General features: G+C 45.8%; 1 protein-coding gene across 2 annotated transcripts in view; it reads left to right on the top strand.

The window, feature by feature from the left end:
* Window positions 1-13104, top strand: part of GRIN2A (glutamate receptor, ionotropic, N-methyl D-aspartate 2A) — a 442009-nt gene that overhangs the window by 251027 nt on the left and 177878 nt on the right. For both annotated transcript variants that reach the window (XM_010850655.1, XM_010850656.1), the window contains exon 2: window positions 4692-5284. In XM_010850655.1, coding sequence (XP_010848957.1) covers window positions 4692-5284 — 593 coding nt within the window. The remainder of the gene's footprint in view (window positions 1-4691; window positions 5285-13104) is intronic.

Below are 13104 nucleotides of genomic sequence, written 5' to 3'. Positions count from 1 at the left end.
CGCAGAGTAGAAAGCAGACACCCATAATCCCACACTTCCCTGCCCCTCGATTCTGTGTTTGAAACGGTTTGTTCTGCTTCTGCGGAGCCGTGAGCTTGGGGAGGGAACCGCTTTTGCTCCAGAACCAAAGTGGGTGTCTGAAATCTGTTCCTCTCCCCCGGCGGCATGCTGCCAAGGGAGCCGGTGCCAGCGTTGGTCAGACTGATCTGTGGGGCCCGAAAGGGGCATGCTGAGTGATGGTGGGAGGAGGGATGTGCAGAGGGGTCAGCCTTTGCTGTCCAGGTGGGAATCAGAAAGAACGTGCAGCGGGGCCTTGAAACAAAGGACCATTTGGCACACCCATCAGATGCTGGGTCCCGGGCGTGTGGCCAGACTCCCCCATCACCTCCTGCCTGTCCATAGAGCCACCTGTGAAAATCCCAAAGCTAAACATGAGCCTTGTCAGTACCTCGTTGTGCAATTATGCTTTTTAAAATTTTTTTTAAATTTAATTGGAGGATAATTACTTTAAAATATTGTGATGGATTTTGCCATACATCAGTATGATGATCGGCCATAGGTACACATGTGTCCTCTCTCCCTTGGGAATCCCCCTCCCACCTCCCTCCCCACCCCATCCCTCCAGGTTGTCACAGAGCCCTGGCTTTGGGTGCCCTGCGTCATACATCAAACTCACACTGGTTATCTATTTTAATCTGGTCATGTAGATGTTTCAGTGCTATGCTCTCAAATCATCCCATCTTCTTCTTCTCCCACTGAGTCCGAAAGTCTGTTCTTTATGTCTGTGTCTCCTTTTGCAAATAACTTGTGGCTTTCATCCCTCTGAAGGGTATACAGTGCCTTTGGTCCACCGTGGTTTTGGAAGTTTAAGTTTCAGATGCCAATGGAAATGGCAGTGGTGCCTGAGGTCCGTAAAGGACGTTAGCCACGGTTTCTCTCCAAAGCGTCATTCATCTCTTCCTTCTCTTCGTGCAGCCCCTTGGGCTCAGGATGAACAGGCTGGATGATCTGGTTTTGGATGTAGGAGGGAACACAAAACCAGCATGTCAGCAGACCTGGAGATCCCATTTTTACTTAGAATAAGGATCTGACCCACTTAGGTTTCTGGCAGTGTCCATGTGGTCTTATCAGGAGTAAGGGTCCCCAGTCTCTGGAATCTAAATGCCTGATGATCTGAGGTGGAGCCTGATGTAATAATAATAGAAATAAAGTGCACAATAAATGTAATGCACTTGAATCATCCCCAAACCATGCCCGCTGTCCTTGGTCCATGGGGAAATTGTCTTCCATGAAACTGGTTCCTGGTGCCAAAAAGATTGGGGAACACTGGGAGGACAGGAGATGAGGAGGGGAGCCCCTGAACCGTGGGACTCAGACATGGATTAAATGAGCCTTTTACTCCTGCTGGTTCATCTTATCCTCACAGCAGCCCTGTGGGATGGTGCTCACAATGACCATTTCATAGGCAAAGAAACTCAGATCCAGGAAGTTTAGGTAGTTACCCATGGTCGCATGGCTAGTTGGGCTTCCCCCATGGCTCAGTGAGTAAAGAATCCACCTCCAGTGCAGGAGATGTGGGTTCGATCCCTGGGTCTGGAAGATCCCCTGGAGAAGGAAATGCCAACCCACTCCAGTATTCTTGCCTGGAAAATGTCATGGACAGAGGAGCCAAGTAGGCTACAGTCCAAAGGATTGCAACTGATGACTGGCCACACGGCAGTTAATGCAGAGCCAGGACTTGAACTCAGGTCTGATAGACCCCAGAGCCCATGCTATTTCAACTATAAAGTTTGGTGTGCATGAAGGGGTAGAGGAGAGGGTCTAAATTGAATATAATAGGTCTACGGGAGCCATTGATGACTACAGAGGAGAGGAGAGGTGTGTGTTATAGCAGTGTTTTAGAAATTTCATCGGGGCAGCCATGAACAAGGCAAATTGTTGAGCTGCTCAAGTCAGGAGTGAATTACCAGGACTTCTCTGGTGGCCCAGTGATTGGGAATCCACCTTGCAATGCAGAGACATGTGTTCGGTCCTCAGTCAGGGCACTAAGATCCCACATGTCCAACTCTCTGTGGCCCCATGGACTGTAGCCCGCCAGGCTCTTCCAACCATGGAATTTCCAGGGCAAGCTTACTGGAATGAGTTTCCATTTCCTTCTCCAGGACAGCCTTCCAACCCATGACATTCGAGAGTCACACAAAGTGCAGGCTTAGAAACTGAATTCTCCCCTTTCACGCTGTGTCTAAATCAAGGACTTTTCTCTTAGGCTGCATTCACACATCTGTCCCCTCACGCACTCCCTCACTCTCCATTTACTGATGGGTCATGTGCCAGGGCTTCTGCCAGGTTTTGGGGACACGGATGAGGTCAGCAATCTCTGCCCTTAAGCAGTTTGCAGCCTTGTTGAGGCATGATTTAAAGTGATTAGTCAATCCAAGAATATTGGATTTCTCCAAAAGTTACTGTAGGGAAAAAGATAATTATCCAAAGTCTTTAAATCTGTTACCCAATTTAATTGATTTAATTAGGTAAAATTCATAGAACTGTAATGTTGAAAGGGACCCAGAAGGCATTTATTTCTGGTTTTTCTCTCTGCCTTCAGGCCACGCTGCCCTCAATTTATCCCCCCAAACACCATGCACTTTAGGAAAAGGGGGATATTCTAAGAACTGTAGCTTTTAGCCTTTTTGGATAAAATTTTCTATTCAGTGAGCATCCTCAGGGAAAATTATGCAGACTTATTGAAAGACTTGACATGCATAGCTACAAAGTATTGCTCTGAAGACATGAATGGAATCATCTACTCACAGACACACACATGCACACATGCATGAAATGGAATTGCCATATTCGTACAACTGAGGATGTATTAAACATACATGGTAAATACAGAATGCAAAATGCAAGCATGGCTACAATATGATAAGTGAAAGCGAAGTCGCTCAGTTGTGTCTGACTCTTTGAAACCTGTGGACTGTAGCCCACCAAGCTCCTCTGTCCATGGGATTCTCCAGGCAAGAATACTGGAGTGGGCTGTCATTTCCTTCTCCTCTAAAAATTCTTTCAGTTCCCAGAAAAAACATACATCTCAACAATTGTTAGACCCTGTTTTGCTATAATACAGATTGATACTTTCTGTTTAGTCGTCATTTTCCCACCATGCCAGTGGGTCCGTGACATGGTTTAAGCACCTACTTTATGCACATCTTCAGTGATCCCAGTGGTGGTATTTTGGGAGGAGGGCAGGAAGTTGAACCAAAACCTGAGTTTGGGTGCTGACTCGCCATGGACTATCCTGAGGCTCATTTGCCATTGCCAACAGTTGTCGTCGTTCAGTCGCTCAGTCGTGTCTCACTCTTTGGACCCCATGGACTGCAGCGCTCCAGGCTTCTCTGTCCTTCACCATCTCTCGGAATTTGCTCAAACTCATGTCCATTGAGTCAGTGATGCCATCCAACCATCTCATCCTCTGTCGCCTATTCTCCTCCTGCCTTCAATCTTTCCCAGCATCAGGGTCTTTTCCAATGAGTTGGCTTTTCGAATCAGATAGCCAAAGTATTTGGAGGTTCAGCATCCAGACCTTCCAATCACAGTACCAGCCTCACAGGATCATCACAGAAATCTGACGAGTTAACGGTTTGGAAATGGCACAAATGTGTGCGTCACTTGTTCTTTTTCTAAATGGATATTTGCTCTCATGATCAGGGTCATGACTTGGGGAGACGTTAGGACTATGAGGGACCCTTTAACCCAACACAAGTAACCATGTCACTTTCCAGGGTAAGCATTCAGGCACTCACCCTTATGCTCAGAATAAGATCTAACACGGCTCCTGAGGCTGTATGTGATAGGGTTTCTGCCAAGCTCTTCAACATCATCTCATCCCCCTACATCACAGGCCATCACCCATTTATCTCCAGCTCCTGAAACAGTCAAGATGTATCCCCAGGGCTCCTCTAACTACACTGTCCACTGGCTTGCCTCTTTTGAAACTTCAATGTCTCCTTATGCCTCTCTGAGCAATCAGTTCATTGAAGTTACTCTTCCTCACTTTTATTCCATGTCTATGAAGGCAGAGACCATGTGTGTCAAGCGCTAACATGCTGTTGCCATGTAATTAGGTGATCAGCAAATATTTATTGATTGAACAGAGAGATGTCCACCTGGTGTTTATCACAGTCCATATTTCACAGGAATCTAAAGTTCAATTGACTGAAACCTTGCTCAGATTAGTTTAAGTGTGGCTTACATAACCAGCAGGTCTAGAGTAATTGGCTCCAGACATGAGGACTCCAGGTGCTCCAAGTCTGTCATCACAAAGCTCCCCCTATCTCCTGGTGTTGTTTGACTTCTACCAGCTTTATTTTCAAGTCCTGAGTCTAGGGGTCAGGTGGTGTTTGGGGACCCAAAGGGTTGGTGGTGTGATGAACTGGTAGACAGTGAAGCTGGCAAATTCACAGATGTCCTTCACTGTTACAGGCTCTGGGCTCCAAGTTCAGGGACCTCCTTCATCTCTGCGTTTCCAGTATCTATTCCAGAGCTTGGCCTATAGTAGGTGATCAGGAATGTTTGCGAACGAACAGGCATGTGATTTCCCCTCACTTCTAGGAAGGAACTACTAAGACAGATGGTCATACGTAAGCTGCCTTCTGCCTCATCTGCTGTTTTGCTTTCTTTTCACCCCTTGGCAGGATCCGACGTCTACCTTCTTCCAATTTGGAGCGTCCATCCAGCAGCAAGCCACGGTCATGCTGAAGATCATGCAGGATTACGACTGGCATGTTTTCTCCCTGGTGACCACCATCTTCCCTGGCTACAGGGACTTCATCAGCTTCATCAAGACCACGGTGGACAACAGCTTTGTGGGCTGGGACATGCAGAACGTGATCACGCTGGACACGTCCTTCGAGGACGCAAAGACGCAAGTCCAGCTGAAGAAGATCCACTCTTCCGTCATCTTGCTCTACTGTTCCAAAGATGAGGCGGTTCTCATCCTGAGCGAGGCCCGCTCCCTCGGCCTCACTGGGTATGATTTCTTCTGGATTGTGCCCAGCTTGGTCTCCGGGAACACGGAGCTCATCCCCAAAGAGTTTCCATCGGGACTCATTTCCGTCTCCTACGACGACTGGGACTACAGCCTGGAGGCGAGGGTGCGAGACGGGCTGGGCATCCTGACCACGGCCGCGTCTTCCATGTTGGACAAGTTCTCCTACATCCCCGAGGCCAAGGCCAGCTGCTACGGGCAGACGGAGAAGCTGGAGGCCCCCCTGCACACGCTGCACCAGTAAGAGGGGCTCTTTGCTTGTCCCCCAAAGTGGGACCAGAGTTTTGCCGTGGTTGTTTGTTTCAGTACTAACAGTCATACATGCTCATTGCTGAACTGTGCAGAGAGTAGAGAATGTTGTATGTCCGCCTGTGGGATCTGTTGGCTTGTTTGTTCGTTCTCCTCTCCCCTCTTCCTCTCTTCTCATGTCCTTTTATTTTTAAGTAACAGCATCCTTCCTTGGTTTTCTGCAACTGGCTTTTTTTGCTCAACAGTATACCTTGGAAACCTACGCTTGAGATCTGTATATCTGCCTATCTATCTATCCACCACCTATCTATAGTTATATCTTAAGTATGAATGTGTATATATGTGTGTATCAGTGTGTATATCTACACATGTACATAAACATGTGAATATATGTAGATGTATGTATTGACTGAGTGACTGCAGTCACTCTTTGTATCTGTTCTTTGTGTCTGACTCTGTGACCCCATGGACTGTACAGGCTCCTCTGTCCATGGGATTCTCCAGGCAGGAATACTGGAGTGGGTAGCCATTCCCTTCTCCAGAGGATTTTCCCCACTTGGGGCTTGAACCCGGGTCTCCTGCATTGCAGGCAGATTCTTTACCATCTGAGCCATCAGGGAAGCCCAGATGTATGTAACTATACATATGAATTCATACATGTGCAGATGCATGTGAACAGATCTATATGGGTATGCATGTGTATATGTAAATATATGGGTATAGGAATATTTACATTTCTTATAACCTACATATTGTGTTCCTCAATAGGGCTATCCCATGGTTTATTTATCCAATCTTCATAATTATAGAAATTTATGTTGTTTCAGATTTTTTCCATTAGAAACTAAACTTCAGTGATGATCACCCTGACCTGATTCTTCATATACATGTACGAGTATCTTTCTAGAGTTGTTTCTAAGAGTTAGACTTTTGGGGTCATGGAACGTGTGCATTTTAAACTTTAAGTGTCTATTGTCAAATTGTCCCACTCAGTAACTGTATAACTTATGTTCAGTCTAGCAGTGTGTGAAATCACTCGTCTTCCCACGTCCTCACCAGCATGTTACTCTTTGGGGAAAGTGCCCACACTGGCGCTCCTGGTCTTGGAGTTTGTATGTGAGTTTCTTCCCTTCGTACGTCCTAAGCATTTTTGTAGGTTGTTGGAAATCTTGGCAAGCATCACTTTTAAAGCTGCACTGTATTCCATCATGTGGCTGTGTCATAATTTAGTTAACTACTCCCATCTTCGTGGACATTTAAGTTAAATTTTATGTTTCTGAGGACCATTGTTTGTCTTAGCAGGCTGTCGTTATGGCTCAGCTGTTGAGATTTGGAAGGATCACTCCTACGCTCATTGTGCTTGTTTTTGCCTGATGTTGACTGACTTAATCCATGCTCATTTCTTAGATAATGAGCAGGACAGCACCGCGATGAAGGGACTGGGCTATGGAGTTAGACTTGTTGGCTTTCGATTCTTGTCGTATCCACTTTCGATGTAACTTGGACAGTCATTTTACCTTTCTGGGCCTCCATTGTTCATTGCAAAGTGGTAATAATAACACTACTTTCTAGGCAGTGATTCTCACACTTCAACGTGCATCAGAGTCACTGGGTGGGCTTGTTAAAACAAGACACTCTCAGAGTGTCTTGTTTCTGATGGAAAAAATCTGACATAGCGTAAACTTCTATTATTGTGAAGATTGGATAAATAAAGCATGGGATAGCCCTGTGGAGGGCCCCATGCTCAGAGTGTCTAACTCAGTAGCTCTGGACTAGGTGCCAAGAATTTGCAGTTCTAGCAAGTTCCTAGTTATGCTGATGTTGTCGATCTGGAGAACATGCCTTGAGAACCAATGTTCTAGGGGTTGTCATGAGTATTACATGAGGTGATGCATGGAAAGTGCTGCTTAGCACAAATGCTAAGCACCTGGCAATTACTTAATGATTGTCAGCGTGAGCAGTGAAATTGTTTTGGTCATCAGAAATTACAGTCCACAGATCCTGCGAGTTTATTACCCAAAGAATAAGACATCTCTCTAAAATGTCTCAGGCTTCCCTGGTGGTTCAGATGGTAAAGAATCTGCCTGAAATGTGGGAGATCCAGGTTTGATCCCTGGGTGGGGAAGATCCCTTGGAGACGGAAATCGCTACCTACTCCAGTATTCTTGCCTATAGAATTCCATGAACCAAAGAGCCTGGCAGGCTACAGTCCATGGGATTGCAAAGAGTCAGGCTCAATGGAGAGAGTAACACTAAAATGTCTCTGGAAGGTTTTAGGACTTTAAATCTGCTACAGTTCAGAAATAATTTCTGGTCTGGGGCTAGATGTGTGTGTGTGTGTGTATGTGTGTGTGTGTGTGATGGTTTAAAGATTTTACCTGAAATTGACATTTACCTGAAAAGCAAACTCTTGGGTTAAGAAATCATGGTCCTTTGAAGATTTCCCTTCCCCTATCTTCTTTCCCTCTTTAACGATCTTGCTTCTACATTGCTACTTTCAGCATTTTAAATAATTGCCCAGGTATCAGGAAGGAACTCAGATAAATTGGTGTGAAGCATAGGAGCATGTTACAGAGTCAGGATTGCTGCCAGCCCAAGACAAGGGCTGCGCTAATGAATTCTTACTTTCCATCATAAGTGCCCTGCAGCTGGAATATTTGTATGATTCTGATGGAAACATAACTCAATTGTAGGGCAATTGAAATATAACATATACAGGAAAAGGAATTTGAGAAGGATAATTGGCAAGACAGTCAAATACTCTCTCCAGTGACCACCCTGAATTCCATTCCTTAAAAAAAAAAATCCTACTGCTCTGAAATGCTGGCCTGCTATTTCCAGGAGTCATGCTTTGAATGCAGCAATGTTGTAGGTGGTATTTCAGCCCCAGAGAAGTAATGCATTAAGTGCAGTGAGCCGTCATCCACAGCCTGGTGTTTAATAAAACATCTCTCTACCCAAGGAGCACCAGAGGGTTCAGTTCACATGCGACGCTCAGGCAAGTGTTTGGGGTCCTTGCCACACTTCCCGACTAGCCCAGCGTTTATTAAACCCATTCCAGAAACTGGGACCTTTCCAGGCAAGGCAAGGACTAGCAGCTGGAGAGAGTCCCAAGAAGGTGGTTTTTAGGGAAGGGGTTAAGGGCACTATATCTCTGTCTTCCATCCATCACTCCTTCTATCCAGAGAACCATGTGTTAGCCTCCAGAATCACACATGAATTAGCATACAACTTAAAGAATGTACAGTCTGATGAAGGTGGGGAAATTTGTCTAAAGACAACCTCAGGTAACAAGTAAAAGTGGAAGTGTTAGTCACTCAGTTGTGTCCAGCTCTTTGCAACCCCATGGACTGTAGCCTGCCAGGCTCCTCTGTCCATGGGATTCTCCAGGCAAGAATACTAGAGTGGGTAGCCATTCCCTTCTCCAAGGGACCTTCCCCACCCAGGGATGGAACCTGAGTCTCCTACATTGCAAGCAGACTCTTTACCATCTGAGCCACCAAGCCCAGGGTTAGGTAACAAGGAATTTTTTTTTTTTTAAGGAGAGAATAGTATCAAAAAGTAGAGTCTGATGAAACACCTACCCCCATACTCGAGCCAGAGAAGGAAGTGAACATGTCATATCTGTTTCACGTGTTTAAAAGAAATAACACAGTACTGATCAGGTAGAAGTCCTGCTTATACCTTTCTCCCTTTCTCGCCATGGGAGAGAAAAACAGAAAAACACCAGAATGAATCTGGCATGTACCCAAATCCATGCCCATGTTTTGAAGCTTTGATGTAGACATATGTACGACCTTAGACCTAATGTATGTGTGCCCTCAGTTGCTCAGTCATGTCCGATTCTTTGCGACCCCATGGACTGGAGCCTGCCGGGCTCCTCTTGTCCATGGAATTTTTCAGACAAGAATACTGGAGTGGGTTTCCATTTCCTCCTCCAGGGAGTCTTCCTAACCCAGGGATTGAACTTGTATCTCCTGCATTGGCAAGCGGATTCTTTACCATGAGTGCCACCTGGGAAGCCTTAGACGTGATGGATAGCTCTTTTTAATATATATAAGTGAAAAAAAAAATATATATATAAGTGGTATCTGATACATTGGAATTTCCTTTACCTCCACCTTATGGCTCAAGCATGGTCTATGAGGACACATAGAATTCTAGCATATTCATCTTCGTTGCTTTTTTTGTATTCTGTTTTATGTGTTCCATCTTTAAGTTAATCATCCCCCTTTGATGGACATTTGGGTTGTTGACAGTAAGGAATCTTCAGTCTGGGTAACAGAGAACACGGGCTTCCCTGGTGGCTCAGACAGTAAAGAATCTGCCTGCAATTCAGGAGACCTAGGTTTGATCCCTGGGTTGGGAAGATCTTGTGGAGAAGGAAATTGCTGGAGAATCCCATGGACAGAGGAGTCTGGCAGGGCTACAGTCCATGGGGCCGTAAAGAGTCAGACACAACTGAGTGACTTTCGCTTTTAGCAGAGAACACATGTGTCTGCATCTTGATTCAGACCCATCACCGTGTTCAGTGCAAGCCCATGACTCCAGATTTAGGAGTTCTTGCTTCGGGCTTTGAAAGTTACATTTTCAACTAGAGGAAAAAGGCTTAATTTGCAAAGCAACTGTAAACAAATAGCTCTCATCACTCCCACTCTGTAGTGAGGAGAAGGCAAGCTAGCTTCCAAAGAGGTTCAGGTAAAGTCATCCATGATAGTTTCATGGTGAGGTGCTGAGGGACTGGGGGTCCTGCTTTGACTGGTTGAGTTTGACACCTTGGGTCTAATTAGGCACTTCTTCTGATGGTCCTCATGGACATCGCTGGTGGTCTGACGCGCAGAGTTTGGGTCGTTAGGATACTGTGCAGTTGTTCACTGCTGACGGTGCTGGCCCAGGTATAGAAGACTGTTTGCTGGGTTGATGACCCCACTGTGGACCTGTGTCAGTTCTGGTTTCAGGAAAAAAATAGTGGGGAAAAGGGGAACTGTTCCTGATGTTTAATATTCCTGGTTTTAGAGATGGCACTTGGAAAAGAACAGTCAGCATTTTCCAAAGTTCAAAAATAGCTCCGCCATGTTACGTAACCTGTGCCTTGCTGCTGCAAAGTTGCTAAACATCTGTTCCTTCGCCAAGCACAGAGCACATTGCTGGCAACTCCTGGAGCTGTGAAGGTAAACCGTTACCTGTTTCGTGGGCACAGAACCTAGGCTGCTCTGTCCTGTCCTGTCCTGAGAATGTCTCTGGTTTGCTAGTGGGTGGGGCCCCAGGAGAAGGCAATGGCAACCCACTCCAGTACTCTTGCTTGGAAAATCCCATGAATGGAGGAGCCTGGTAGGCTGCAGTCCATGGGGTCGCTAAGAGTCGGACACGACTGGGTGACTTCACTTTCACTTTTCACTTTCATGCATTGGAGGAGGAAATGGCAACCCACTCCAGTGTTCTTGCCTGGAGAATCCCAGGGACGGTGGGGCCTGGTGGGCTGCCGTCTATGGGGTCGCACAGAGTCGGACATGACTGAATCGACTTAGCAGTAGCAGCAGGGGCCCCAGGAAAGGGCACGAGATCACAGTTAAGAGTGTGGATGCCGGAGCCAGGCTACCTGTGTATGGATCTCTGATCTGAACTCTCCTGGATCTGGGACTCTGAGCAGGTCGCTCGATTCCTCCAAGTCTGCTCCCTCAGATGTGACATGGGGATAGGAAAAGTTTTGTTTCTTAACCTAGAGCCTGGCATATGGAAAGCGATCTGTAAATGCTTCCGTGTGTGGGTGCACTCAGTTGTGTCCAACTCTTTGTGACCCCATTGACTGTAGCCCATCAGGCTCCTCCGTCCTTGGGATTCTCCAGGCAAGAATACCGGAGTGGATTGCCATTTCCCACTCCTGGGATAAAAGATTACTACTATTGATTCAGTGTGTGCACATTTGTGTGTTTCCTCATCCACTTTGGAGGGGACACATTTTACATTTATTGAGGAGGAGGTCATAGAAGGGAGATGGAGGGTGTTTTTAAGACCTGAGTGCTCTTGCCAGAGGATTACCTTGGGAGGAATGCTATGAAGAACACTAGTGGGAAGAAGGGTAGTGTGGAGGAGAGAAAAATTCATGAGAAGGATAATTGCCAACTTGGTTTTGAATTAGCCACATATTTACCAAGTATTAGTTACTAAGTGCTCTGAAAGTGAAAGTGAAGTCTCTCAGTTGTATCCGACTCTTTTCGACCCTGTGGACTGTAGCCCACCAGGCTCCTCCATCCATGGGATTCTCCAGGCAAGAATACTGGAGTGGGTTGCCATTTCCTTCTCCAGGGGATCTTCCCGACCCAGGGATCAAACCCAGGTCTCCCGCATTGCAGGCAGACGCTTTAACCTCTGAGCCACCAGGGAAGCCTAAGTGCTCTGAACTCAGGTTTAGAAAAAAAAAAGCCTCTGTGTGTGCGAGGTGGTGGGGGGAGTCATTTCTTTGTATTGTAGTAGAATTAAATGAAAGTATATATGTAAAGCACTCATCATTGTGCCTGGCATGTAGTAGTAGTTGTTATTCAGTCACTAAGTCATGCCTGACCCTTTGTGACACCATAGACTGTAGCCCCTCAGGCTCCTTTGTCCATGGGATTTCCCAGGCAAGCATACTAGAGTGGTTGCCATTTCCTGCTCCAGGGGATCGTCCTGACCCAGGGATAGAACCTGCATCTCCTGCATTGGCAGGCAGATTCTTCTACCACTGAGCTACCAGGGAAGCCCCACATGGAGGTGGTACTTCACAAATAACTGTAAAGTCATTGTTGTCTTCTTCTTATGACAATGATGATCATTGTTATTACTTTAACTTTTGCTTATTATACTGCAAGCTGTACACAGACAGGAAAGAGAGAAATGGAGGTGTATTTCAATCTCGTTTCTTGCCGATCGAGTTATGCCTCTGTGTCCTAGGGCTCCCATTTCAGTTAGGGGAGGAGGATGTGGAGATGTTACTACACTGAAAGTCAAATAGAACTGCTCAGGTAGATCTATAGCTCAAACCAAGGCAACAAAAAATCTTCTCTTGGACGAGTTATGAATTAGTATTGAAGGGAAGTTATTTGACTTTAATTAATGATACCTGGCTTGACCACTTATGTGTTTTGCATTGACTTCCTGATTTATGAAGTCCAGTTTCTGCTTTAAGAAGCAACAAGATTGTAAATTATCACCCTGACAGGAAGGGAAATGGAAGGAAGATATATAAGGGAGAGTGAGTTTAACTCATATCCAAGTTACATTTGATACTTTTTTCAATCTTCCTTTCTAAAATAACCATAGGAAAAGCTGCAGGTTTAATGACCCATTAAGAGACTGAGCTGAACCTGGTTGGCATATTTTTATTTGATAATCAGAATTATCACTGTTGGTTTCTTTTTTAAATGCCAATAAAGGAGCCTGCTCAGTTAATTCTCTGAGCTTGACCAGAGTTATAACTTCCCTGGGCGAATGTGATAACTCTCTGCAAATATTTATCTGTGGGATCACTGTATGGTCAACAAACATTTCTAGCAGTGACACCAGGCACCCAAGAGACCAGACCATCCTCTGGGCCTGTGCTGTAAATCTGATTGGGAGTCTGGATTCAGGGATGGGGAAAAAAGCTGAGCCTCAAAGAGATATGCAGTGAGAGAATCCTGCAGCCATGTGCCAAATTGAGAACCCAAAGCATATTCCACAAGGCTATGTGACTTTGCAGGCTTCCCAGATAGCGCTAGTAGTAAAGGACCTGCCTGCCAATGCAGTAGACAGAAGAGATGAGGTTCGATCCATGGGTCAGGAAGATCCCCTGA

This window comes from Bison bison, unplaced genomic scaffold, assembly GCF_000754665.1.
Source record: "Bison bison bison isolate TAMUID 2011002044 unplaced genomic scaffold, Bison_UMD1.0 scf7180017864293, whole genome shotgun sequence".
Classification (NCBI taxonomy): Eukaryota; Metazoa; Chordata; class Mammalia; order Artiodactyla; family Bovidae; genus Bison; species Bison bison.
The sequence above is the reverse complement of the archived record's forward strand: the minus strand, read 5'-3'. Positions and strand labels throughout refer to the sequence as shown.